The 25,334-nt window shown below is 41.4% G+C and overlaps 2 protein-coding genes across 6 annotated transcripts; one reads left to right on the top strand and one right to left on the bottom strand.

The window, feature by feature from the left end:
- Nucleotides 1-10,068: 10,068 nt before the first annotated feature.
- On the top strand, nt 10,069-21,923 carry mak (male germ cell-associated kinase). Of its 4 annotated transcripts, none has more exons than XM_042705486.1 (16): nt 10,069-10,276; nt 11,514-11,778; nt 12,838-12,892; nt 13,241-13,362; nt 14,698-14,780; nt 14,977-15,109; nt 16,159-16,330; nt 16,771-16,938; nt 17,472-17,738; nt 18,099-18,286; nt 18,511-18,653; nt 18,769-18,903; nt 19,448-19,516; nt 20,267-20,386; nt 20,599-20,694; nt 21,470-21,923. In XM_042705486.1, exons 2-16 carry the CDS (start codon nt 11,678-11,680, stop codon nt 21,628-21,630), a joined length of 2,013 nt encoding a protein of 670 aa, XP_042561420.1. In that variant the 5' UTR covers nt 10,069-10,276; nt 11,514-11,677; the 3' UTR covers nt 21,631-21,923. The 4 variants fall into 4 exon arrangements, with proteins under 4 accessions (XP_042561420.1, XP_042561421.1, XP_042561422.1 ...); XM_042705487.1 differs by lacking the exon at nt 14,698-14,780 and adding an exon at nt 14,089-14,168; XM_042705488.1 differs by lacking the exon at nt 19,448-19,516.
- A 535-nt stretch (nt 21,924-22,458) lies between these two features.
- tmem14ca (transmembrane protein 14Ca) lies at nt 22,459-24,022 on the bottom strand. Of its 2 annotated transcripts, none has more exons than XM_042705491.1 (5): nt 23,914-24,022; nt 23,412-23,515; nt 23,207-23,308; nt 22,964-23,051; nt 22,459-22,638 (listed from the first exon to the last, which is right to left on the bottom strand). In XM_042705491.1, exons 2-5 carry the CDS (start codon nt 23,485-23,487, stop codon nt 22,581-22,583), a joined length of 324 nt encoding a protein of 107 aa, XP_042561425.1. In that variant the 5' UTR covers nt 23,488-23,515; nt 23,914-24,022; the 3' UTR covers nt 22,459-22,580. The 2 variants fall into 2 exon arrangements, with proteins under 2 accessions (XP_042561425.1, XP_042561424.1); XM_042705490.1 differs by having other exon boundaries at nt 23,886-24,004.
- Between the last annotated feature and the right edge of the window lie 1,312 nt (nt 24,023-25,334).

Raw genomic sequence — 25,334 nt, 5'->3', positions numbered from 1 at the left:
TAGACCACTTTTCCCATTTCATCTGCGTCCGCTTCCCAGCAACAGTGGCGATGTGGAGCCTGATGGCCGCCCAGCCAGGTGGGTTCATCTCTTCAGTTCCTGGCAGCTTTCCAGGGCAAACTAAGGAAATGGTGGACCCAGTGTCCGTCCACTAAGGTTATAGCAGGGGGGGCTTCCGTGGTCGCCTGATGGGTTGCTTCCTCCTCCTTTTCGCTTCTTTCCAAGCCAGCCTGTCGGACGCGATGCTTTGTGCTGTTGGGCCGCAGGCTTGGAGCGCCATCTCTTCCTGTTGCCTGTCATTGAAGGTGGGGTACCCCTGGCAGGCATAAAGATGGATGGCGGCATACACTCCCAGCCCCTCCTTCTCACTCCAACATCAAAAGGCTAGCTTGTTCCAGGCATCGTCAGCAAACACCTTCTGCCCGAACCGCCACTGTAGTGCCCCTTTTAAGGCTGGCTAGCTCGCCCGCTCAGCAGGTTGCAGATCCACCAACGCCTTGAGCGTTTTGCCTTCGATTGAGAGCGCCACCTGCTCCCCTGTCTCTTCTGTCAACCAGCCACTGAAGTTCGCTGCTAGCTGTACTTGAACAAGGTGGGTCTCCAGCCTCCAGGTTAAAGGCAAGGGTGACACAGATGCTAACACACAAGGAAAGTACACCAGGACATTACACATAACACACAGACTTCAAATTGCTAACATTCTAAACGGACCATTAAGCTCAGAATAGAACATTAACATAAACAGACGCACGGAACTCTGGGAGCGCACAACCCCCTTAGCATGCTACACTAACTATGTGCTCATGGGTCCACTGTATTGCTGCCTTATAATTCTGAAGCCCACGGGTAGCACTCACACATGATCAAGCTGGCACCTGCCCTGGCAGAGAAGATCCTTTTGTTGTGGCATGCTAGTAGCGCCATCCTACGCCAAGATTTGGTCTTAGCTCCCATTGATGCAGCCAATCAAAAAGAAATGGGCTACTTCAGAAACTCCCTGGCTGATTCTCTGTGGCGATAAGTCTGGAGAGGACACCTTTCCGTGAGAATCCTTATCAGAGCAGGAAGCGAAAGCCAAAAATGTACTGTCTTCTTAAAAAGGCATGACGCTACCGGCTAAGCCACCGCCTCCCCGATAAACATCTTATAGTCAGGATATTGTGCATCGTTCCCGATAAGCCATCTGCCAGCTGTCTCTGCTCCTGTGGATTCCTCTAGGCTCAGTTCATTTCTGCATCTCTCTCATTCTCTCTCTCTCTCTCTTCCTCTATCACACACTCTCTCTCTCTCTCTCTCTCTCTCCCACACTCTATCAGACTATCTTTCCGTCAAACTCCCTGCCTCTCATTCTCAACCAACTTCTGTTTTTGATCATCAACCAAAATGGCATAACAAGCAAAACAGCCATTAGCTGTGGACCACATCTGAGACACCTCGCTAAGGGAGGATGGTTTTCCTGGACCGACTGCCAAGGCATTTTTGAAATCCGATCACTCTGAGTACGCACCAATACACTGATTTATTTATACGTGAGGGAGACAAATCATTTAGGTGCCGACAAAGAGATGCACTGATTGCACCATGGCATCTATGATCAGCAGAAAGAGCGGGCGATAATAAGATGCAGAGAAAGAAAAAGAAAAACACATATCTGTTGTGTAATGGATCCCCGGAGGCAGCCCTGCACTGACGAGGGACCTCTCAGATCTGAAGGCACAAAGAGAAGAGGTGCACTGCAGGGATGAGCTCGCTGAGGCTCATCTGGTGAGGCTGCACTCCTCCAGCTCCAGGCATAGGGGCCATTAGAAACTCCAGAGATAAGAGAGACACACAGGCTGCAGCTGCTCTGGAGCACTGGCTTACCTGAAAAGAACATATCTCAAATGAACAAATTAGAGATGCCTGCTGTAAATCGTGCAAGACATGATATTTCATGATATGAATTTAGTAGGGTTTTCTTTCCTTTTCTCAACGAATTACAATGCAAGTGCAAGTGCACAATAGCAGGGGGAGTCTGGGAGGCTTGGAATATTCAACGGCATGCTTTATTGTTAAGTCAACTTACTTCACGTTAATTAAAAAACGTCTTGTGTGAAATCACATCACATTAGTAGGCTTGCCTATTTACTCATGAGAAAATAATCAGTTCCAACATTTTACAATCTTAAATCCGCGTTATGTGAAACACGATCTGCTGGCAATGACACTGCTGGCTAAGAGAACTAATGTAAAAAGTCAAATACATATGTAGCCCCTTAGATCACTGTGAATGTATTCCTTTACATTGCCATCAACCGCACCTTTTTGATAGCAAATGTTTTAGGTCATTAAAGTCCAAATTCTGCGCCTATCCGTTTGTCTTACCACATGGTACTGCGCAAATATATATATTTTAGAGTTTCTTACTTAAATTAGCAAGCTGTTTTGTTTTTCATTTAGCTAGCTGGTACATATCCACTTACAGTTACAAATAGTCTATTATAGTGGTAAGCCGTGATAAGGACTGCATGTTGACTAACGTGACAAACGTAGCAACCACGTTGTTGTCCCACCTTACTTATTTGATGCCTCAACATGTGTCTTGTTTTAGAAACTTAGCTATTCGCTTCCTTTACATGTCATGTTTTTTTCCTATTTCCTTTTTGGTTATGAACGCCACATTTGGGAGTTGACACATGGTGAGTTGACGGCTCGATTTTGTAAATAAGGGATAATAACGAATTAATTTAGGCTACAGCAATCCCTTAAGACCAAACCATTTTTTCAATAAAATAGGGGGACATATTCAGGCTACATATTGTAACATCAAGCTATAGGGTATATAGCCTAATTGACAGCAAGCATAATGTGTAACAAATTATGTAAACTCTTTCTGAATAAATACATATAAATCTATCTGAATATTCCACCAATTAATAAACATTTATTAGTGAGGATCACACTCTGTCCTGCCCTCCCGGGGCCAACTTCCCCGGTCAATTTCAAACGAACTTGAGACTTTTTTTTACACCTACATTTGGTTTATATTCCGGTTCCATTTTATAGCTCCCAGACAGGATCCTAAGGTGACTTCATCAAATATTACAGTTTCTTTATGCACTGTTTTGTTGAACATAGCATCAGACGAACCAATGTTTTTATCTGAAACAGAGACACTAAGAGGAAAGGATAGTTTTTTTTCTAGGCATTTTGCACCATCCCTACTTGTAGATCAGTGATTTGTTTCGCATGACAAACCTCACAGCTTATATCAATATACGTAATACCACAATTTTGACATATGAAATAGGTCATAACTGTATTTAAAATGTAAACAGAGGGGAAACTGCTTTACATTTACTTTCACCTGTTGCTGAGGAGCTTTACAGATGCCAAATCCATTTTTCCTCTTTAAAGGGCCTCATGGAGTTTTATCTGAAACAAGTGTAGGCCTACTAACTAACAGACAACAGACAACAGACTGGCCTTTAAGGCATGTACAGGCACTGATGAAAGCTATAGCTTGCTCACTGATGTGTTTGGGTGATATATTTGGCATGATTCTGTTATTGTTTACATTGGATGGCTAGTGGAAAACATGTGTCTTTATCCATTTAAAACTTACACAATGTCACTTTAACATTGAAATGATCTGCTGTGGATTATTTATACAGGAAGCAAACACTGTTTACCATCTCCATGAATCACAGCAGAAACATGACATTAGTCATTACTGGAGAGTGGAGATCCATACTATCCAGTCCTGTCATCCAATCTTCTGCTGCGTGGCCCCTTGCACATGTCAGTCTCCGCATGTTATCCTGCTGAGAGCAGAGATAGCTGACTGCCAGAGATGCCAAGGATGATTTCAACAGCCAGGCCTTTGATGGCTTGGTTTGTCATGTTTGGCTCTGCAGATAAGCATTTTAAGTGAGATTTCTGCTTGTTTTTCTTGCTGATGAAAGTTGACTTTATTTCAGGGAGAAAACGCATTCAGAGATGTGAAAGAGAAGACTGTAAGGAACAAGGGATGTTGGATCTGTACACAGATTCCAGGCTTCTCTCTGATGGGGTGAATATTGTGAAATGTTAAATTAGAATGAAGAAACTACCAAACTACCAAGCGTTAAATACTAGTTTTCACAAACACCAAACAATGGTTAATAACATATAAAATTATTATGGTCAATTTGTTTATAGTTTGTATGCAGTAAAACAAATCTGTTTTAATTGTATTAGTGTTTTAGTTAGCTTCTTTAGTTTATATATGAGTATGATGAACATAAAGTATAATATACGACTTCACCCATAGCAACCCATCAACTTGTCCTGTCATGGCTTGTTAGAAACTGGAATTAGAATGTGTATTCCTTGACAATTATGTTGTGCTAAAATCCAATATCAAGTTCTTTCATACAATGTATATTACAACAAATAACAGATTTTCCAAATAAATCAGAGGCCATTTTATCAGCCGTTGGTAATGATGATGGGATGATAGGCAACGTGTGTTTTCCTAGCTGCCGTGACATATTGTGCAGAGATTTTCTCTTTTTATTGTTAAATGAATTAAAAGAACATTAACTCTACTAAACCTCTGCCACTGCATTTTCAAAATACATGGGCTTTGTTTCAAGTGAACCTTACTGAACCTGTACTTTCCCTATCCGTTTGAACTATTTATACTATACACTGATTGGAAAGATTGTAAGATGTAGTTAGCTGCAGAATACAAAGAAATCAGTGAAAGGACGGTAAGTTCATGTTTGCTAGGAGCCACAGGATTTTTAAACCTCTGTTTAGAGGTAAGTAGTTGATGAATCCTGATGGAGCCTTACATCCTCTCAAAGACTCATCTGTGTAATATTTACTCATACTAAGCCGATGTCTGATACACCTGTGATCCACCTCCTCAGGTAATTCCTGGTACGTTTACTTTTCAAACACTGCGACACTGGTTTTAACTGATAAGGGCCTTCTCTGTGATGACCGCCAACACACTGGCCTGTCTTTGGGAGCCACTGACCCTTTGGAGGTCCTCAGGCGACTGTTTGGAGTGAAGACCAAATGAGGGGGAAAGAAACAAAACAAACAGAGAGACCCATACACACACACACACACACACACACAGACACAGACACAGACACGCACGCACACGGTAGCAGGGGGAAAGCATTTCTCTGCAAGTTCCAAATACTGCTGAGTTCAGGCAACAGGCCTACAAAATGTCTGCCCTTTGAAATCGGATACACACCATCAACATGCTGAGGGGACAGGCAATGTTCCGATCGGCACACCTGGCTCTTGGTCTGTCCCTAGTTTGGTCTCTCAGGACAAAAAGTGAAAGGCTGGTGGTGGGCCTTCAGTAGGATGGCGGGGGTGGTTTAAAGTACATGTCAAATGTTGGAGTTTTCAAATGCTGTCCCAGGAATTTGAGTAATGAACTGTAATGATCAAAATGTTATTTCTATGTAAAAGATTAAGATAAATATGATACCACCAAACACATAAGATGACACCCCAGGCTTCATCTAGTTCAAGCACCTTCTAGGGGTTTTGTCATTACATATCCATTCTATAACTTACATTTACATATATTATATAAATAAAACAACTATTCAATAATTTTACGTGTTTGAATATCTCTTGAAAATGATTTCACACAATGTTAAGCTTCAGAAACTTTCCACTGTGTCAGATCTGCTTTGCTTGGCTTGTACTCACAGAGTTATCACCAAAATTGTTGCAAGGGACGCTTAATCCCGTGTTTGATAAACAGCTACGGAGAGAGTCGGCAACATAAATCCAAACTCAGCATTTAACACTCATCTATCGGGACACGCAAGCACACTAGATCCCAGACACAGACCCACATCTTTTTTCACATCTGTGTGTACATGTATCTGCATGTATGTGAGTGTGTGAGTATGTGAATGAGTCTCTCTATGTGTGTGTGAGCATGTGCAGGTATCTGTGCATATGTGAGTGTGTACATGTATCTGTGTGTATGTGAGTGTTTGAGTATGTGAATGTGTCTCTGTGTGTATATATGTGTGTGTGTGTGTGGAGACTTAAGAGCGCCATTATCATCATCAGTTTCCCATCCAGTTCCCCCTGCTCCTGCTCATCTCCAGCTGGAGAGGGGGGGCCGCTGGAGGGGCAGATAAGCATCACAGAGCAGCCATTCGTTGCTACTGGTGTGTGCCCTCAACCGCAAGCAGCTGCCTTTGAGCGCTGGAGAGTGTGAAGTGCTTGTCACTGAGCCCTGAGAGAGCTTCCCTTGTGAGTAATAACACGTAGCTCAGGTGTTGACCCCGACGGGCTGATCTTCTCCCCCTCGACCCACAGACACCCGCAAAAACAATCCCCCCCACTACTACCACCCTTCCTTTTCCGCACAGAAACTTTCTTCCCTCTTTTGTCTTCGCCCCGAGGGAGAAAATGAGGGTGACTTAGTCTGGCACTGTCACCAATCACTTAGAAGCCTTTAACTGGCCGAGATTAAAGAAAATGACCTGTCTTTTATTTTTACTTTGTTTCTGCAAACAATCTCTTTGTCTGCTATACCTCGGAAAGATTTATTTCAAGTCTGTGTACCATTACATTTGAAGGGTTGATCTTAACAGGCAGGTGTCCCAGCCTGAACAACCCTTTGAGAAAGTGCTTCATAAATCTCTTCTCGAGACAGCAGTGTCAGAGCGGAATGGAGGACATGTGAATTTCCCAGGTTGGCCTACGTCTAACGAGGTGAGAGGCCGTAAAAAAAAAAATTAGACGCGGTGTCACCCACCTAGTGTTTAGGCAACAAAGCGCGGCCCTTCCGAGCTTCAAGATGTTGACTTATTTTGATCCTAACCAAATGCTGTTTGCTTTGCTTGAGGTGCTGCACCGTAGCTTGAAAGTCATTCAGGTCAGTGCTCACCGTGCCCCGCTTGGTCTCAAGTGCTGTCTCCGTCCCCTTGCCTCTTTCCCTTCTGCAAATGCAAAAAAAAAGAATTAGGCCTGTCAACACCTCATTTCTTATAAGCAGACAGCAAAAATGGCCTCGAGCCTAGTAGAAAATAGCAAACTTTAAGTTACTTAGAGAGGGCAAACAAAACCTGATGTATTCATTGAGTGTCTTTTTTTATACCCATGGATCCTCAAAACTCCTCAAGTTTGTTAAGAATGGACCATGAAAAAGAAGACTGTATAATTCACATATGTCTTCTCAAGGTTAATTTGTGTGTGTGGCCCTAAAACCAGTCTGTAAGATGGTGGTACCCTGGAAAAGAATGCCCCTATGAAACCCAATCCTCACATCTACAGGATATGCCTCCTCCGCTCACTGTAATGGTTAATGAATATCAATGCAAACCAAAATCATGTTGAACTTTTCTACGATTGATGGATTGCTCTAGCATCAAGTCAAAACAGATTAAATGTGAGCGTCCCCTTCCTTTTTTTATCGTGTGCAGCTTCACGTGCATGCTGGCTAATGAAGCATTTTGGAGGTAAGAGACGATCCCAGAACTGATTAATCCTGCATTTAAGTAATCTAATATTTGCCCATGTAATGCCCTGACACACTTAAATCATGGAAGATAAGAGCTCCCTTGAAAGCAACCCTTATTTAAAAGAATGTTCTTTCAAATCCATTGCCAACTTAGTGTCTGATGTGCAATGGGAAAATACCAAATGGAGATAAAAAAAATTGGAACATACATTATTAAATTAAATATTTAAAAATAAAATAATATATATCTTGTAGAAAGTGTAAGAAATATTAACTTGCAGAGTTTTTTTTTTTATCTAGGCAAATAGCTATGACAAATAAACATCATCAGGTGGCATGTAACATGTTCACATGCAATAGCATGATTAGAGTTAATCGTGTTTTGGGGAAAGACAAAACCAAACAAGACACCCACAGCTTACGGCAGTGCAAATGTCCTCATTAACAAGACTGTTTAACCTTCAGGAGCCTGTATTAAACAAACGGCTCATTTACTTCGGGCCGCTAATATTCCAGTACATTCTCACAGAAGAAAAACATTAGCACCACCTCAGAACCGAATGTGACAATACGTCCACAGAACGACTCAAGCCGCTGGGGCCTCAGTTGGGAGTGATGGCTGTCTCTCCGCACTTAGGGGCAACTTGTGTTTGGGTGCACCTGAGCACCAGTGCTTTGTGCCTAAGAGGTCTGTGGAGGGCCCCACTCCCTCCGGGGGAAAGGGGACATCAATCAGGAGAGTGCTGCTGCCACTGGGCTGAAGATGCCAGTAGCGGCCAAGCTGAATTACTCAGCAATGAGTGTGTGTGTGTGTGTGTGTGTGTGTGTGTGTGTGTGTGTGTGTGTGTGTGTGTGTGTGTGTGTGTGTGTGTGTGTGTGTGTGTGTGTGTGTGTGTGTGTGTGTGTGTGTGTGTGTGTGTGTGTGTGTGTGGAATAGAGCACCTGTCCATTTTGCTCTCGTCTGCTCTCCTCCCTGCCTTTATATGTCTAATAGAGAAAAAGAGCGTCAGACAGGGAGAGCTGAGTGCCACTCCAGAGTTCCTCGCCACCACACAAAGTACATTTCCCAAGGCCTGGACACCCAGTCTCACAGAACAGAGACGACATGATTTTTACCGGATGAGGGGCAAAACTAATGTGATTGTATCTTTTCATGTTGTGTTAACCATGCTAGTCACCAACATGCTTTGTTTGTCATTAAAACAAATTAAAGTATGTTATAAGTTTCATACAAAGCTAATATAAGTTATACAACTAGCTATATAACTATAACTTAACTGCTTTATGTAAACGTGTACTGTCAAGTACTAAACTATTTTTAAGTGCTACATAAAATATATTTTGATCATACTTTTGATATAATCACATGTTTGTGTTTGTTGCTGATTCCTTTCAACAGCTGCTGTACGTAAGAGTGACCTTGGGTGACTGCTCTATCCCCACCTTGCATGTAAAGCAAACTGCCTATAGATTTGTTGAGCAAACAGTGCATTCAGAGGCAGGAGTCCACTAGCATCAGCAGGAGAGAAAAACAGACGGTGTTTTCATTTGACATTGTTACACAAGTAATGAAGGACATATCTTATCAAATGTATAGGTATGCAATATACTGTATATGCTCCATTACATAAATGGAAATACCCAATGAAAAATGTACAGAGTAAAAATGGAGAACAAGCTACCAATATATATATTTAATGGTTTCATATTGATTTGATGAACATGTCACTACCTTATTCATGTTACTCTACTTATTAGGCTACTTGTTAGTCATTGTGGCAGGAGTTGTACGCTAGAAGAGTAGGATCCCAATTGTAACAGTAAAATAACAAGACAATACAAATATATTAATTGTTATAGTTATAACGTGTATTATGAAAACCCAAACATTTTCCATTGCCAATAGGCCTCATCATTAAGTCGAAAGACCTGTCATTGCTTGACGAAAAGAAAACACTGGACAATCCAAGCTTTCACTAATGTTGAGTCATTCTCCCACCTATTGGTCAAATAAGGGATTGCATTTTTTGGTGTATATTGGAGCAGGAGACATTTTAGATTTTTTTTTGACAATCATACCGTGGGATAAATAGGCCTACTCTATTTAAATACTCTATTTAATTCACTATTTCTTTGTTTTATCACACAGCATACAATAGGCAATTATTCAATAACATAATTTTTTTTATCAACAGTAATTTCACTGATAGCACATTGTAAAAAGTTTTAGGTAGGCTAGGTAGCCCATCCTCTATGTGTAGCCTGCTGTAATAGGGACACTTGTCTACCGACTACCGTATGCTATGGGTTCCCTATTTAAGATAGATCGCAACCATTTCCATAGGTGTTATATTCAATTTTAGCTTACAGATGACCTGAATACAAGATATTGCTGTTGTACCTGTTTAACAATTGTTAACAAAATGAAGTGAAACAAGAATTGAAATGTAAAAAAGCAGTGAAACTCACAGAAATTGAATATGTGTTTATGCACTGCTAGCAAACATTTCAGACCACCTTCCAGCCTCCCTGACGGCAACTTAAACTGCAATTCCCACAAGTCATTGCGTGTTTAAAATACCTTTGTCAGCTGGCAGCGTTCCTGTGTTGCTGTGTTGCGCCCTGTGTTGGAGTCCGCGTTGCCAAGGAGAAGGTTGTATACACCTTCTCGGAACAGAAATAACACCAACATTATGGAAGGCTAGGTGGAAGTGGCTGTCACCATTTTTGTGTTCACTTCACACAAAACGTTGCTATTTTAATTCCAGACGGCGGAAATAATTGGGGTCAGCATATGACATGGTAAGTTGAAAATTAAATATTAGATGGTCAGTTTGTTTAGTCCCACCACGAGCACTGGACAGGCTAATGTGGAGCGTTTGCTAGCTAACGTTAGCTGTCTGCACAAACAGCTCCCAAAAACAGATGTCTCTTTTCAACGTCAGGTAGCTCGTTTTTTTTTTTTAAGTTTAAGTTTAAGAATATATACGACTGCATACTGTATGTCGTCTCAAAATACATAATGTCATGTCTGGGTTGGATGCACCTAGGTAAATGTTTAGCTTGTTATCTATGCTAGCTACTGCTATCTAATATAATGCTTGATATGAAAGGGAAATCTGTCAGTCTACCTTTTCACAATTCAGTCAATTTTAACGGAGCGAGGAGCGCAGTGTGTGTAATGTACCTAATTCTACAATTTGGAGCTCCAGATTCGCTAGCTAGATAACTTGACACATCAGTCAAAATTTGCCTGTGACATCTGATTACACCAAAGCCAGACGATGTCTAGCCCGAACCATTTTAGGGTTTTCAGCTTGTTCAGCGACCTTGAGACGTTTGCTAATGCTATTTGGCCCGGATGCATCTCTCTAAGTCTTCTTAACACCCTCTCCAACAGATTAAAAAGTGCCCAAGCTTAAGGCTGGTGGACACAAACAAGCTTTACCTGGTATCTTGAAATACTGCGTAAAACTTGATGAAATGAATAGATTAATTGATAATGCGTATTGTCTCTGTACCTGTCTCCTATGGCCTGTATGTAAACATTTGTAGAAAGCAGTTTTTGTTTCAGTAAGAACAGGTTTGTGTTAAGGTAGACATGCCCAGCCAAGTGTGTGAATGGTGTATAGCAGGCCTTTCCTTGTCACCACATAAACAAGACCGACGAACCACTTTCTTATTAAACAAATTGGCAGTAATTCAAATTCGCCATCAGAGAGATTGAGAGCAGCTTGTAGTGCAGCAGCGTGGTATGTGTAGGCAGTGATGTAAGAGCTTAAGCTTCTGTTTCCATCCCTGTCCAGTGAGTCTGGTCACCTGGGGCTGACTCATTTCCCTGAGCTGTGCCTCACCTGGGCCTGCCCGCACATGGGCTGCTAATCCGTCTCCTCTGAGGCAAGTCGCCCACCCTGTCTTAAACAACTCCCACTGGCATAGAGTCATCAGCGGTGTGGAGATGCATCTGTGACACAAAGACACGTGTTGTTTTTGAAACACCAATAATGTAGGCCTAATAACTGGTGTTGTGTATCAACAGGTACCAAGTTGGAGACTGCAGACATAGTTGACTTGTGAACAAAAGAAATGAGCCGGTCGTCAGGTGAATTTAAACGACCCACAGCTGAAGCCTAAGAACCACCAGAGACCCAAACGCAGTTGGAGGAGAGAGGGCTGGTCTCCCTCTCATATGACGCCTGAAGGATGAACCGGTACACCACACTGAAGCAATTAGGAGATGGCACCTACGGCAGTGTGCTCATGGGGAAAAGCAACGAGTCAGGAGAGCTGGTGGCCATTAAGAGGTATGAGTTCACTAGTGTTTTTTTTTTTTTTTTAAACAGAATAAAACAGGTGCATTATAAAAGTATGTGACAGCCATCTCAATGCTTGCCAGTGTGGATGATGAATTATTGAACAATGAATATGTCCTGGACTAAAAAGGCTGATCAGGCAATGTGGTCATTGAGCCATTTTTTCTGGCTTAGGCTTATGAATAACCTAATATGGACTTGGAGACCCAGTTAAGCGTCTGCCTCTGAAAGTCTGAGAGTATAAGAACAAATTAGTGAGGTCAGAAGGCTTGTGGCCTTTCTTTTTGCGTCTCGTCTGAGTCCTCCGGCAAGCCAGCTTACACGTCCTGCTCTTTCAGCGGAACTGCGCGGCTGAATAATGGATGCCCCGTGGAGGCACCTACGGAGTGCTACAAGCGACCCGTTACCATGCAAAACGATAGCCCCGGTGACGGTGAAAGGAGTGAAAGTGCACCGTGTTGAGTTCCTGCGGTGCGGCGTTAACTGATGTACAATATAGCCACGTGTGTGTGTGCCACTATCCATTACATAATTCCACACACAGTACCAGTGTCAGGTGCATGACAAGATCAGGTTGCACCAGAATGCCAGTTTGCCAGATGGCATTATACTGTACATAGTGTTGTAGAGGTGCTATATAATATCTGCCCTGGCTGGAATGAGCACAATAGTAGTCATAAAGGGTTGTATTACTCACCTCATAGCTGTTAATATTTGTGTGTGCAAAGTCAAGAGTGTTTAAATACAGTTTGACAAACAGTGTAAAAGCTGGCACCTGTGGAATGTATTGTCAATGGCCAGTGTTTGGCATGTAACGTTTTATAGATAATTACATTAGGAATAGGTTGTACTGGCTATTAGGGCTATCTGCCCCGTGTCCAAGGAATGAGATATTGCAAGTATTTGGTGGTGGTAAATTCAAAATGGATGGACAGTTTTATGCGTCTAGCTAACTCTCAGCCCTGACATGAATTGTTTGTTGTGGTCCTGAAACCATGGAGACATGGCTCACTCATTGTTTGACCACCTGTACTTTGTGTTCCATTACAGAATGAAGAGGAAGTTCTATTCCTGGGAGGAGTGCATGAATTTGAGAGAAGTCAAGGTGGGAACCACCGACTTCATTCATGTTAGAAGTTGAACAATATATGAGTTAGTTATATAGCACTATGTACAAGTCCTGCAGACTATCCTAGTCAAACCATTTATGTGTTTAATTGGTTCAGTTATACATTTGGATACACATGTAATAGTACTAGATACATTACTTCTAGCAGTACTAGATGTATTACTACTAGCAGGACTAGATATATTATTACTATCAGTACTAGATATATTAATATTAATACTAATATTTGTGTTACTAATGTGTAAACATTTTCACAAAGCCTTGGTTGCAAGTTGCATGCTCACGGTTGATTGTATTCACATAACGTTCCATATGTTCTTACAGTCACTAAAGAAACTGAATCATGCCAACGTTGTGAAATTAAAGGAGGTCATTCGGGAGAATGACCACTTGTACTTCGTCTTTGAGTACATGAAGGAGAATCTCTATCAGCTAATGAAAGACAGGTATGAAAAGTATCGTAGAACAAACCTATCTTTCTACTAATTATTTAATATGGTTGGTGTGGTTTTAGGTTAGGTCAGGTAGTTCTATATAGAACTTAAAGCACTGCCTTCATTTCAGTACATAGATTGGCACATGCATTTGTACAGTCCTATGCACCTTGTCATTCAAATACATAGTTTTATTTGCAGAAATATGTCCACGAAATGATATTTAATAGAGGAATGTGACCATTTTGCATAAAACAGTTGTTCACTTGCTTTGACAAACAGAAATAATACTAGATTTATTTCCATCTTTAGCAATTTAATTCCCAGATTTATCTGAATTCTACTCAGATCAACTGAGAAGAACCTTCTTATCTTCTTAAGCCTTACTCTCAGAGTGATCGTAAATGAAGTACAGCATATGTAAATGTCTCACATATTGTCTTATTGTCTTATGATAAGACAAGTGGCCTTTCATGTGCAGTGTGGTGGTTATGGTTTATGGAGGTTGGCAAACCAATGTTTTGTTGAATTGCTGACACCTACTGGTGTAGATGGTAGTCTATATAGCGTTTAATACTGTCTCACTTCAGACCATGCACGCCATTTCAGGTTATTTATTTATTTATTTAATTTTTTAAGTTGAATATGACCCCTGAGATTCTGTTGTTCAGAGTGTTAGACAGGGAGCCTTTTTGACATTTTTTCTATATCTAAGCTGTGCCGATTCTCCATTTACAGAAACAAGTTGTTTCCAGAGTCTGTCATCAGAAACATGTGCTTTCAGATATTACAGGGGTTATCATTTATCCATAAGCATGGTAGGTCTACCTCTTAGGATTGTGAAATGCACTTCTGACAAACCAGAACAACTGAGCATGGAATTATATTCTCTATTAATATATTGACACATTCAAAACAGGCAGTGCATATTGCAATAAATGGCTAGTTAACATGACTGAATACTTTTAGGCCTGGTCTTATTCTACATTAACTTACATTCGCCTCTTCTCTCCATGCTCAGCTGTTAGGTTGGAAACTAAAGGATATGTGGAGGAATCAAGTGTGCCCCAAATATAGACCATATCTCTAAATTAAAGGTCAAATTCACCAAGCGTCAGTGCTCAGATGTGCTGGGTGTTCATCATGGAATATATGACCCAGAGAGGCTTGTTCAGAAATTACCATTTAATCTCAGTGGCACACTTGACCATAACTTCACATGCCCTGTGGGTTGCATGTGAATTCGGGTCCTCTCCTTCCTCACTTTCTTCTTTTTTCTCTCTCTTTCTCTTCCTCTCTCTCTTTTTTCCCCCCATCTTTTGGGTGACCTGTTTGTCGGCATCTCAGAGAAAATAAGATGTTCACTGAAAATGAAATCAGGAACATCATGTTTCAGGTGATCTCTGGCTTAGCTTTTGTGCACAAACATGGTAAGCCACTCGCTCTGCTTATCCTGTCATTCTTTTCACCCACTGATTTGTGATTTTCTATAGTTTCATACGTTCACACATGATACCATGAAAACATGCTGTAAATATGTAACATCACCAGTTCCCTGAAAAATTGCTCAGACTGCTGTGTGCTGCATTCAATGTTTTCACAACGTTTTTATTCGGGCACCCCCAGGGTTTTTCCATCGGGATATGAAGCCTGAAAACCTGCTTTGCATGGGCCCAGAGCTGGTGAAAATAGCAGACTTTGGACTGGCAAGGGAGATTCGATCCCGCCCCCCATACACAGACTATGTGTCCACAAGATGGTAATGTACCTTTGTTCAAAGACTACTCTGGTCATATCCCTTGAAAGAAACAGTAGACAACAATTTGCCACTTTTGAAGCATGTTTTTATAGGCAACTAGTATGTTATCATCTTCAAATTAATATTCATATATTCATATGAAGGACAGATAGACACACCTGCTATATATATATATATATACTATACACACACACACACACACACACACACACACACATATATGTATATATGTCTATGGTTCCAACTAGCCGCACTATGCAGTTCTGTGGTTTGGGTTGGACTACCCGCGTAAATGTAGGGAAGAGAAGAATAGGGAAGAATACAAAGGGGCAAGCAGACAGTTCTCCAGACAAACTCCACTCAATTACTGAGTTCTAATGGGCCTTATGCAATTATCTGGCAAACTGCCAATCAAGCGCTGCACCTTATTCCCCATAGAGCTTTTCTCTGTCCTTTAAATGCACTGTGCAAATTAGGAATGGTAGAATCACGGACTGCTCATTACATCTGGCTTTTCAATAATTCCATATGATTGCCAACACAATTACTTTCCATTGTGATGCATTTGAAATCATAAAAAGAGTGCTCTGACATGAAGCCACTTTTGGGTACTCTGTAATTGATCATGTTTTATAATGTTTTTAGGCTTTTTACAAGGGTTTAATGGAGAAAAATGTGTGTTCGTATAGACTGCTTTTATGGGTGGTTGATGTAGTCATCTGTCATCAGAATGGATGTGAGACTGGTGTTGTTCTATACAGTCCTGTAAAATGCAACATCTGCTTACTTAGTGTAACACATGCAAATGTGTGGGTTCCCCCGAGGAACCGAGCCCCCAAGATTCTGCACAGATTATTGTGTAATACAAATGTGATGAGGTGTCTTTTGTATATTTTGTAGACATTTATAATTATTTGTAGTCAGCTATCTCAAAGTCAGACTAGTATTATTTTCGCACTGTATCATGTTATAATTAAAGTTTGGTACAAATAACACAACTATCGCAATCGTCTTTGTAACATGTGCGGGTCCCCCCTCCTCCCCTCCAGGTACCGCGCTCCTGAGGTCCTCCTCAGGTCCTCCGTGTACAGCTCCCCCATAGACCTCTGGGCTGTAGGCTGCATCATGGCCGAGCTCTACACCCTCAGGCCCTTGTTCCCTGGCAACAGTGAGGTGGACGAGATCTTCAAGATCTGCCAGGTCCTTGGCACGGTGAAGAAGGTAAGACAAGCTTTATCCTTACCAGATCAGTGCCCGCTGAACCTGCGCCCAACCATCCATGGAGGTGTGACTGCACTCCAGTTGCTGGAAATTTCCCAGGGTCGCCTGTCAGCGCTGTTCCCTTTAGAAATAGGACACAGCTATCACCTGACCGATATCTTCAATAGTGAATGACTGTGTGAATATGTGGCGCTGTATGCTTGTCTCACTCTCAGAAATCGATATTATGCCAAATGAATTAATCATGCATAACGTATTTTACAAGTTGTGTTTTAGCATATTGAATGGAAATGATAAATATCCAAACTTAGCTGCTTTGTTCCATTACAGTATATCCTACACTAGTATTTCAACACAGTTCTTTTTCCTCTGCTGTGAGTGGCTGATATCCAGCATATACCATTATAGTAAATCCAATCCATTTTTTATGTTTTCTACAGTCTGATTGGCCAGAGGGATACCAGCTTGCTTCTGCGATGAACTTCCGCTTCCCACAGTGTGTCCCAACACCTTTAAAAACCCTCATTCCCAACGCCAGCAATGAGGCCATAGCCCTAATGAAAGACCTGCTCCAGTGGGACCCTAAGAAGAGACCCACGGCCGTACAGGTACCATGGCCAGCATGCTCAATGACTCACTCTCCACTGGGACTACATGAAGTGATTGCGGAACCGTAGGGTGGTGTGGCTATTTTTATATCAGCATGATTCATGGATCTGGTAATTGAAGGGTTAGAGGGTGGAGCAGAGGAGGAATGTTATGTCATTTAGCCAGGGGGCCGGACCTTTAAGATCTCTGTTACAGCATGCCTCTATCTATTGTGCTTAGCCTCCACCCCGAAGCTTAGTATGGTGTTACTGTAGGTCAAGCCATGACTGCATTGGTTAAGGATCTTTAGTGTGAGATGGAGTCTTATTTTAAATAAGTTGATGCTCTCATTTGTACACACACAAATGTATTGATTACAATATGTTGTTTTGCCTGCTGATAAGCTGGTCTTTGTAGACGTTATAGTTTGAAATTTAAGATGGATTGATATTTTATTATTTTTTCAGAATCAAGGATTGAGTAGCTTTCATAAATATAGTGCTTTAGTCCATCTGTACTCTTGGCTGATATTACGTATTATTTTATATTTCAGGTGCTACGATATCCCTACTTTCAAGTGGGGCAATTGCTGGGCCCCCGACCGCTGAGTTCAGATCTCAGAAAGGCCCAAGCAAAGTCATCACAGCCTACAGATCCAAAACCAGCGCTCCACTCTGCCTCAGAACCAGTGCTAAAGTCCTCAACCAAGCTGTCCGGGAGGAATGCCCACCAGCCTCTTCAGCCTCTACCTCAGAATGTCCCTCAGGCAGAGCACCATGCTGATCCCCTCAAACAGGAGCGGCCACACGGACTCCCAAAGGTGAGGGTCTGGGGTAGTGCCTAGAGGAACACCCACTGGCTCTGGATGCCACACACCAGAGTGGGGGAGTAGAACTCGCAACACTCAGGGGGACACAAAACAAAATGTTAAAAATCATTTGCATACATTGCAACTTACATGTTAGTTGAACCCATATCACAGCAGAAGTAACACCTCCCACACCTCTCATTTAGGTTAGTTAACTACACAAATGAAATTAAAATGGACTTTCATCAGAAAGATATTGCATATAAGACAGAATTTGTATGTCATTGGCGTATAACTTTGACATGCCAAAAGATCTGTGTGTTTCCCATCCTCACCTCCATCTTTGTTTGTTCTTCTTGTTTTTCTGCACAGAAGTCTTCTCTTCCAGGGAACGAGAACACCATGGCGGGTGTGAAGAGTGGACGTAGGCGGTGGGGTCAGAACATGTCAAAACCGTCGGACAGCTGGGATGAGTCAGACCGCTCGGACTCCGTGTCCAGCTCCAAGAAGCCCAGCATAGGCCCTGAGGAGGAGAAGACCAACAAGGACTCCAGCGCTCCGTAGGTTTTGTTGTTCAAGTTGCTATATTTCAAACTTGAGCTTAGTCATTTTAGTTGCATTGTTAGTTGTAATAGTTCACATTCTCTCAGCTTTCTCTCGCTTTTGGTTCCATTTCAAAGTAATAACTACTTTTGCACAACCACAAAGCAAATACTTAACAGTAGACCTGAACGTTTGCTGTCTCTCAAATTCAATTGCTCTCGTTTCACCGTAAAACATCTAGGTCCAAAGAACATAAAGCGCTGTACACCTTCAGCACTGTGACAAAGTTGCCGAGCAACATTAAAGTGAACCAGTCAGATTTGGGTGTCCAGAATTCATCCTCAGCCAGACAGCATTACCTGCGCCAGTCACGATATCTTCCAGGTACTGTGTCCATTATGCTCGTTTTCAGACATTTTGGACTCCATTTGATTTGACATGACATTAGCTTTGCCTCAACAATGGATGTTTTTTTTGGGGCTGGATGGTATTCTTACAGGCTTGATTAGCAAGAACACATCTTCGGTGAGCGACAAAGACACATGCAAAGACCCACAGGACAGCACCATGAATCTACTGAACAACCCACTCGCTCCCATTGGCGCCGGATCATCCATTACCCGAGTCAACGCAGGTCAGTGACTGTTACTTTTCCATGCCGCATACTGGCTTGGCACATACTTCACTACCCAGGTACTGAATACGATCCGTGCCGCTCGGCTAGTGTGCCAGTTTCCTAAATCACGTCTAATCTGACATGTCAGTCCAGCAGAAAGTAGTGGTTTGAATGATCTTAAGTGGCATGGCCAGGCCAGTGACCGCCCATTCCATTATTCATTCGCACATGTGACTGACACAAGATATTAACCCTTGCTCCGCCTTTTACTTTATTCATTAGACAACCAGAGTATTGTCACTTGTAGCTTAAGCTCAAGTGTCCCTCAAATTGCCACCAAGGGAGGGTTTTGATGCCCAGCAATTCTCTGCATGGGGAGTCATCCACTGTTCTACCCTTTTCTCCCTTTGTTCCCATATCACGTCTTTCCTGCTTGAAGTTTCACTGAATGCGTCAGAGTGCTTGTTCCTTTCTTTTGCATTGCCTGCTTTATGTTCTGTGTCATCCTGTATTCATGCCTTTCTTTTCTACTCTGTGCATTCGTGCTGCCGCCTGTAAGCAGAAGAGGGTGCTTCTAAATCGTCTGATAAACCAAAAGAAAAAACACTTGAGAGAATTGAGCAACCGAAAGGTACTTCTTGGGCAAAGGTGTTTAGATGAATGGGTCATAACCGGAGCATTAGCTATGGTTATCTCCAGTTGTGCTCAGACTTTATTGCTACGTATCAATCCAATTGGTTGCAAGAATGCCTTTTCACATGAGCCTTTTACTGCTACTCATTGTATGAACTCCCTGGTGGATCTGAATCTCTACACGGATACATGATCACCCCCTGTAGGTTGGTCAGGAAACTGCAGCTCCCCATTAAAAATGAGAGCAAAGGTCATCTTGTTTATTATTATTATATTATTATATTAGTTATTACTCATCTTTATTTAAGAAGACCTGAATAAAACGATTGGCTCTTACATTGGTGGCATACTGTTTCTTTACATAAATCAAAACATTCCATAATATTTGAAAATTGGTCTTAAATAGAACTTTCACAACACATAGAAGCTATCTGCTAACCCTTAATTGGGTCTTTAAATGGCTGAAGGTCCTATCAATGCCATGTCCTGCTCAAAGAACCCTTTGCACAGCTCTGCTCTGCAGATACACTGATAGTCATACACTGACTTTCTACAAAAGAACCCTCCATCAGAGGCCTCTGACTCGAAGGTATAGAATGTTCAGAGAACCAGAGGAGTTATGTGAGCATGCTGAAAATCCCAAATCAATCGCACATGCAACAATAATGCAGTTCACTGTAAATGAAACTACTTTGTGGTATTTGTGTTTGAGGCATTTAAAGTGGTTTGTGTAATGACTCACTTGCAGGCAACTTCATCAGCACGACGTACAACCTCTCCGGAGGTTACATCCCGTCCTTCCAGAAGAGGGAGGTTGGCTCTGTGGGTCAGAGGATCCAGCTCGCTCCCATAGGAGGGCAGCACGCACGTGAGTGTCCGAGCTGTTCATATTTCACAGATCAAGCACCTCTGTGGCATCTCAAACACCTCTTCAGTCATTCTCTTATTCCTGCCCTTACATTCAGAGTCTCTTGGACATTTTATCATTCTCTCTCTTTTGTCACTGTTACCTCATCTCTTTCCATTTCTTCTTTTGGTCTTCCATTATTTTTTTCTTCTTCTTCTTCTTCTTCCTCTCAGTTGATCTTTCTGCTGCTCCTGATAGTAAAACTGGCAAAACAAAACCTTCCAAGCCCAAGCCAATCTCCAGCACGTCTATTACTGAGAGCAATGAAGGTAATGCCTCAGATGCTGAGAAGAAAAGAGCTAATGTAGTCTCACTGCATATGATTAAATAAAATCTCACTACTTCCCCAGATGGGTCAAGTTATGCTCATGCTCAATGTTCATACATTTATATTTTGTATTATAAGGATTGTTTTACAAGATTGCGTGAAGGAACAAGGAAAAAGGGATTGAATTTCAACAAGGCGTTTCAGGCAGCTGAGTAAAGGGGTTTCTGTGGGAGAGAGTCACTTCCTCTGGCATGCACTATGGGCTTTCTAACCTGACATCGTTTACATGCACAGAAGGCTATATAATACTTAAGGAAAGAGAAAAAAACAGAAAAGCATAATAGGTCCTCTTTAAGAATGTGGCGTAGGAAGTAATAGAATAGCCATAATAGTCCTTGGCATCATTTTAAATGGAGTACTCATGTATAGTGGTTGCATTAGCTTACATGAGCTGCAGCTGAAAGGATCTATATCATAAAGACTCATATTAAAATTGTCGCATTACAGATGTAGAAAGAAATTGCACACCCAAACAGTTATTTTTAATATGCTCATGTATTTAAAAAGACTGATGCATTTCCACTTAGGTCTTTGTCTAGTCACTCCATAGGTCTGATTTTTTACATGGGTAAGATGGCAATTTAAAAATTAGTTGTATAGCTATACAGAATACAGTTTTTACAGTATTATACCTACATCTATAGGGACTTTAAATAATTTGGATGTCTGAAATAATGCATGTGGTAAATTCTCACTTGCTTTGTATTCCTTCCCAGATTATGAAGGGTGGAAGAAGAGAATGGAGCGATCGCAGCTGAAAGGCAGCAGCTACTCAGCTCTGGGGAAGACCTCGGGGAACCTGCTCACGCGAGCGCCGCCCGTTCAGCCTGTCCACGGCAGAGTCGACTGGGCGGCCAAGTATGGAACCCACCGGTAGCATGTCTCCAAGGATCTCCACCCTTATCCCAAGCATTTGTATATTCCTGTACAGTAGGCCTTAGTGGACTTTGGAAAAACCTTCATTGAGAGCCTCCAAGAACTTTTGTTGCAAAGTGCTACAAATAGCAGTCTGTTTACTGCATCCACTTGAAGATACAAATGGAAATTTGGCTCTGCCTTCACTGAGTGATGGCAGGGTCCTTTATAACTGTTGCATAATATACAAATATAGTCCATATTATAGAAACTGTATTAAAACAATCATAGGATTTTGGTTATTGATACAGTCAAGGACTGACATTGTTTTTTTTTTTTTTTAACTTAGTCTGAAATCTCATTTATGTTATCTATAAGCAGTGTTTGTGTTGTTCAGTCAGAGTCTTTTAAAATGAAAGAAAGGAGATGGGGTTATTTTGTATATTTCTCTACATGCCGTGTAGAACCCATACGATTATGCTGGTTGATAGCGGTCTACTGTTTTGCCAGACACATCTTTAAGTATTTTCTATTTGTTTTTTTGTTTGTCCTGACCACCTTAAACCATAGGGTCCGTTTATGACTTTTGATAGCTTTCAAAGTCTTTCTGCAACTTTTTGTACTACTACTACTACTACTACTCATGAATGAGACTCCTGTAAAACTAGCTTCAGTCTCACAGATCTTCAAAGGAGGCATGTAATAAAGACTGCTGTTTTGTAAGTATTTTATACTACAAAAAAAGTGAGCTTAAGTTTCCTTTGAATTGCACCCACTCAACAACTCGTAGCATTTAAATCATTGCTCCCACTTGATTCGGGGGACACAGACGCCCACAACAAACATCCTATTTTACTAACAATTATTACATTTTTATTTATATTTCTATACAAAAAGATTTGTTGGTCTGACGTCAGGATATACATGGATTATTACATACAAGAAGGCCATGATTCATTAAGTATCAGAGTGTTATGACTCCTGCGGCTTCTCTAGCATCCCATAACCGATCTTGGCAGCCATCAGGAGACTACATAGATACAGAGGAATGAGTTATAGATTAGTGAATATGAAGACGAGACAAAGTCACAGACGTCTATGATCCTGCAGTGCTTCGTTTCAGATAGTCTTAAGGTTAGAGGAAACAGCCACAAGGAAAGCTTACCAGTCATTTAAGAATGGCATGTTCAGGACATGGGCCTAAGCATACTGTCCATTTATAATAATGAAAAGAGCATGCTATAAGAACACTTAAACTCAAATCAGCACATGCAATGATATTTGGACTCAGTCATTTAGGCCTATCCAAGATTTAGCTCAGTCCACATATTGCAAATATAGAATCACCACCATACCTTGCAACACATATCAGACCAGGTGGCATGAACTTCCTGGAGCTGTAAAATCTCTTTCCCATAACAGCAGCCAAGGTTCCAGAAGTGGCTAGAAAGGGCACATGGGAACAGAGACCATAATTTCACACACATTAGATTGATGCATATTATTTTAGCACTATTGTACCTAAAGTATTGTATAGTACTTAAAATAAGACGGTACTGTAATAACTTTAAACCAAGGCTTGTACAGAAGTAACCCACCTAAAGAAACCCAAACATTCTTTGGGTCTTCGGAAATCTGATAGGCCCCAACGCCAGCTAGCCCTCCGAATAAGAGCCCAGCAGCCAGGGAGGGGACGCTGCCTGGAGAATTAGATAAGGAGATATGAGTTTGGATGAATAACCGTTAACACATTGTCTAAATGTAATTAGCAACTAACTTATGCACAAATGAACGTTTGATCACCTGCTTTCACATATCCGATGACTCCTCCGGATGCAACTAAGGCTGCATATCCGTATCCAGCCCAATCAACCGGCATGTTCAACACCTGAACAGACTGATAAAGCCTGTCAAACCAGTGAATTGATCAAATATGTTTTTGGGTTAAAGTTGCCTTACACCCACGAAGAATTACCTCAGAGATTTTGCAGTAGCCTATGTAGCGTTGTAGCTCATGTTAAAATGTGTGCAAACAGCGCAGTCACACAACACCATTGGTAAGCATTAAACTGTAACAATATTGCGTTTGAAATGAGTTTCTGTATGATGTCTTCATTGTCAGTAATTCAAGATTGCCGACCTGCCTTGAACTTGAGGCAAGATAGCTTACCCTACATTCTCTTTACACAACATATTGTTAAACGCTAAGATCAGACACATGCAATCACAATAACCATAATTAGATAAGCTACAAATCATGCAACACTGTAAACTCACAAGGCTTTCAATCGTTCACTTCAAATACCTTTATCCTACTAAATGCCCTTTAACTCACGAGCCCCTTGCGCACAGATGCACTGATCTTTTTGACACAGGAACAACTTGGCCGAAAGTGCTGCTGGGAAACTGAGTCTCTTTCGTAAAAAAGATGGCCAATTGAGTACATGTGCGGAGTTATTGAGGGCATAATTCCGTTTTCAACCTGTTTTCTGATTAATTAAAAAAAATTGTAAATGGTCGTACTGTTGTGACAGGTCTAACAAGACCCTAGCTATGGTAGGCCTACATGCAAAAGTAGACATATAAGAAACATACCTACCCCATTAACAAGCATATAATATAGAATGCAGTTGCCAAGTTACCATAACTATTTATTTTACATAGCAAGAAAGCAGATTGCTAAAATGCAGGTAGAGCGTTCTTTCACACAGCTTGAGAAAAAATTACAAATTTATTACAAATTCCCCTTGATGCATACCAATGGAAGGCACTGTTCCATTCATGTCTATGGGAATGTGTCAAGATTTCATCAAATATAATAACCTCTTCTCCCTCTGTGGTAAGGTACATACACTTTGTCATGACCCCTAAACTCTTCGGTATAACTCTACTCTTTTGGGATTTTCTACTCGAAGTTTACCCCAGGTGTGCGCCTAGCTTTTTGAGGTCTGCTGGCTGGTTGCTGCTTACTTGACAGCAGATAACCGTCAGTCTATCAGAACTAGAAGTTAAGTTAGCACAGGAAGCTCTGAAAGACTTTATTAAATCCAGTAAGAAACAAATAAAGATTGCAACATTAATAAACTCTTAAAGGTACAGTATGTGGGATTTAGTGGCATCTAGTGGTGAGGCTGCAGATTGCAACCAACTGAATACCTGTCCCTTTCCAAGGCCCTCTCTAGTGCCAGTGTTTTGTTTTGTCTATTCTGGACTACTATAGAAACGCGGTGGCACAATCATATATCAGGATTTGTTCTTGTCTGTCCTGTGTCCAGAAAGAATTGACTTCACTGGACAAATTTGAAACTTACCGGTCATGTTTCTATTACAGTCTATGTACACCTAGGTTGACCAAAGAATGACAACTACCTCAAATCAGTTTGACTATTTACTGAACAGTAACAATTAATCAAAACGAACTGTAATGATTGAGAGACAAATATTTACATATTTAAACATTAGCTGCTAAAATGTTAGCATTACAAAACATCTTTTACGAAACATCTGTAACCTGTAACATCTATAGCCTGATTTAAGTTAAAGGGCCTATAGGTTACCACGAAACATTTTACTTTTATTTATTTATATATCCTTTTTTTAACGCAGTTAAGTCCTCTGCTGCCGACTTGAAATCAATGTGACTTTGCAACTTGCGATGCCCATGAACCTGGTCACTTTCTCCTCCTCCAAACCACTTTGCAGCACCATCTTAATTTTATTCTTCAG

The sequence above is a fragment of the Clupea harengus genome, unplaced genomic scaffold (genome assembly GCF_900700415.2).
Source record: "Clupea harengus unplaced genomic scaffold, Ch_v2.0.2, whole genome shotgun sequence".
NCBI lineage: Eukaryota > Metazoa > Chordata > Actinopteri > Clupeiformes > Clupeidae > Clupea > Clupea harengus.
The sequence above is the reverse complement of the archived record's forward strand: the minus strand, read 5'-3'. Positions and strand labels throughout refer to the sequence as shown.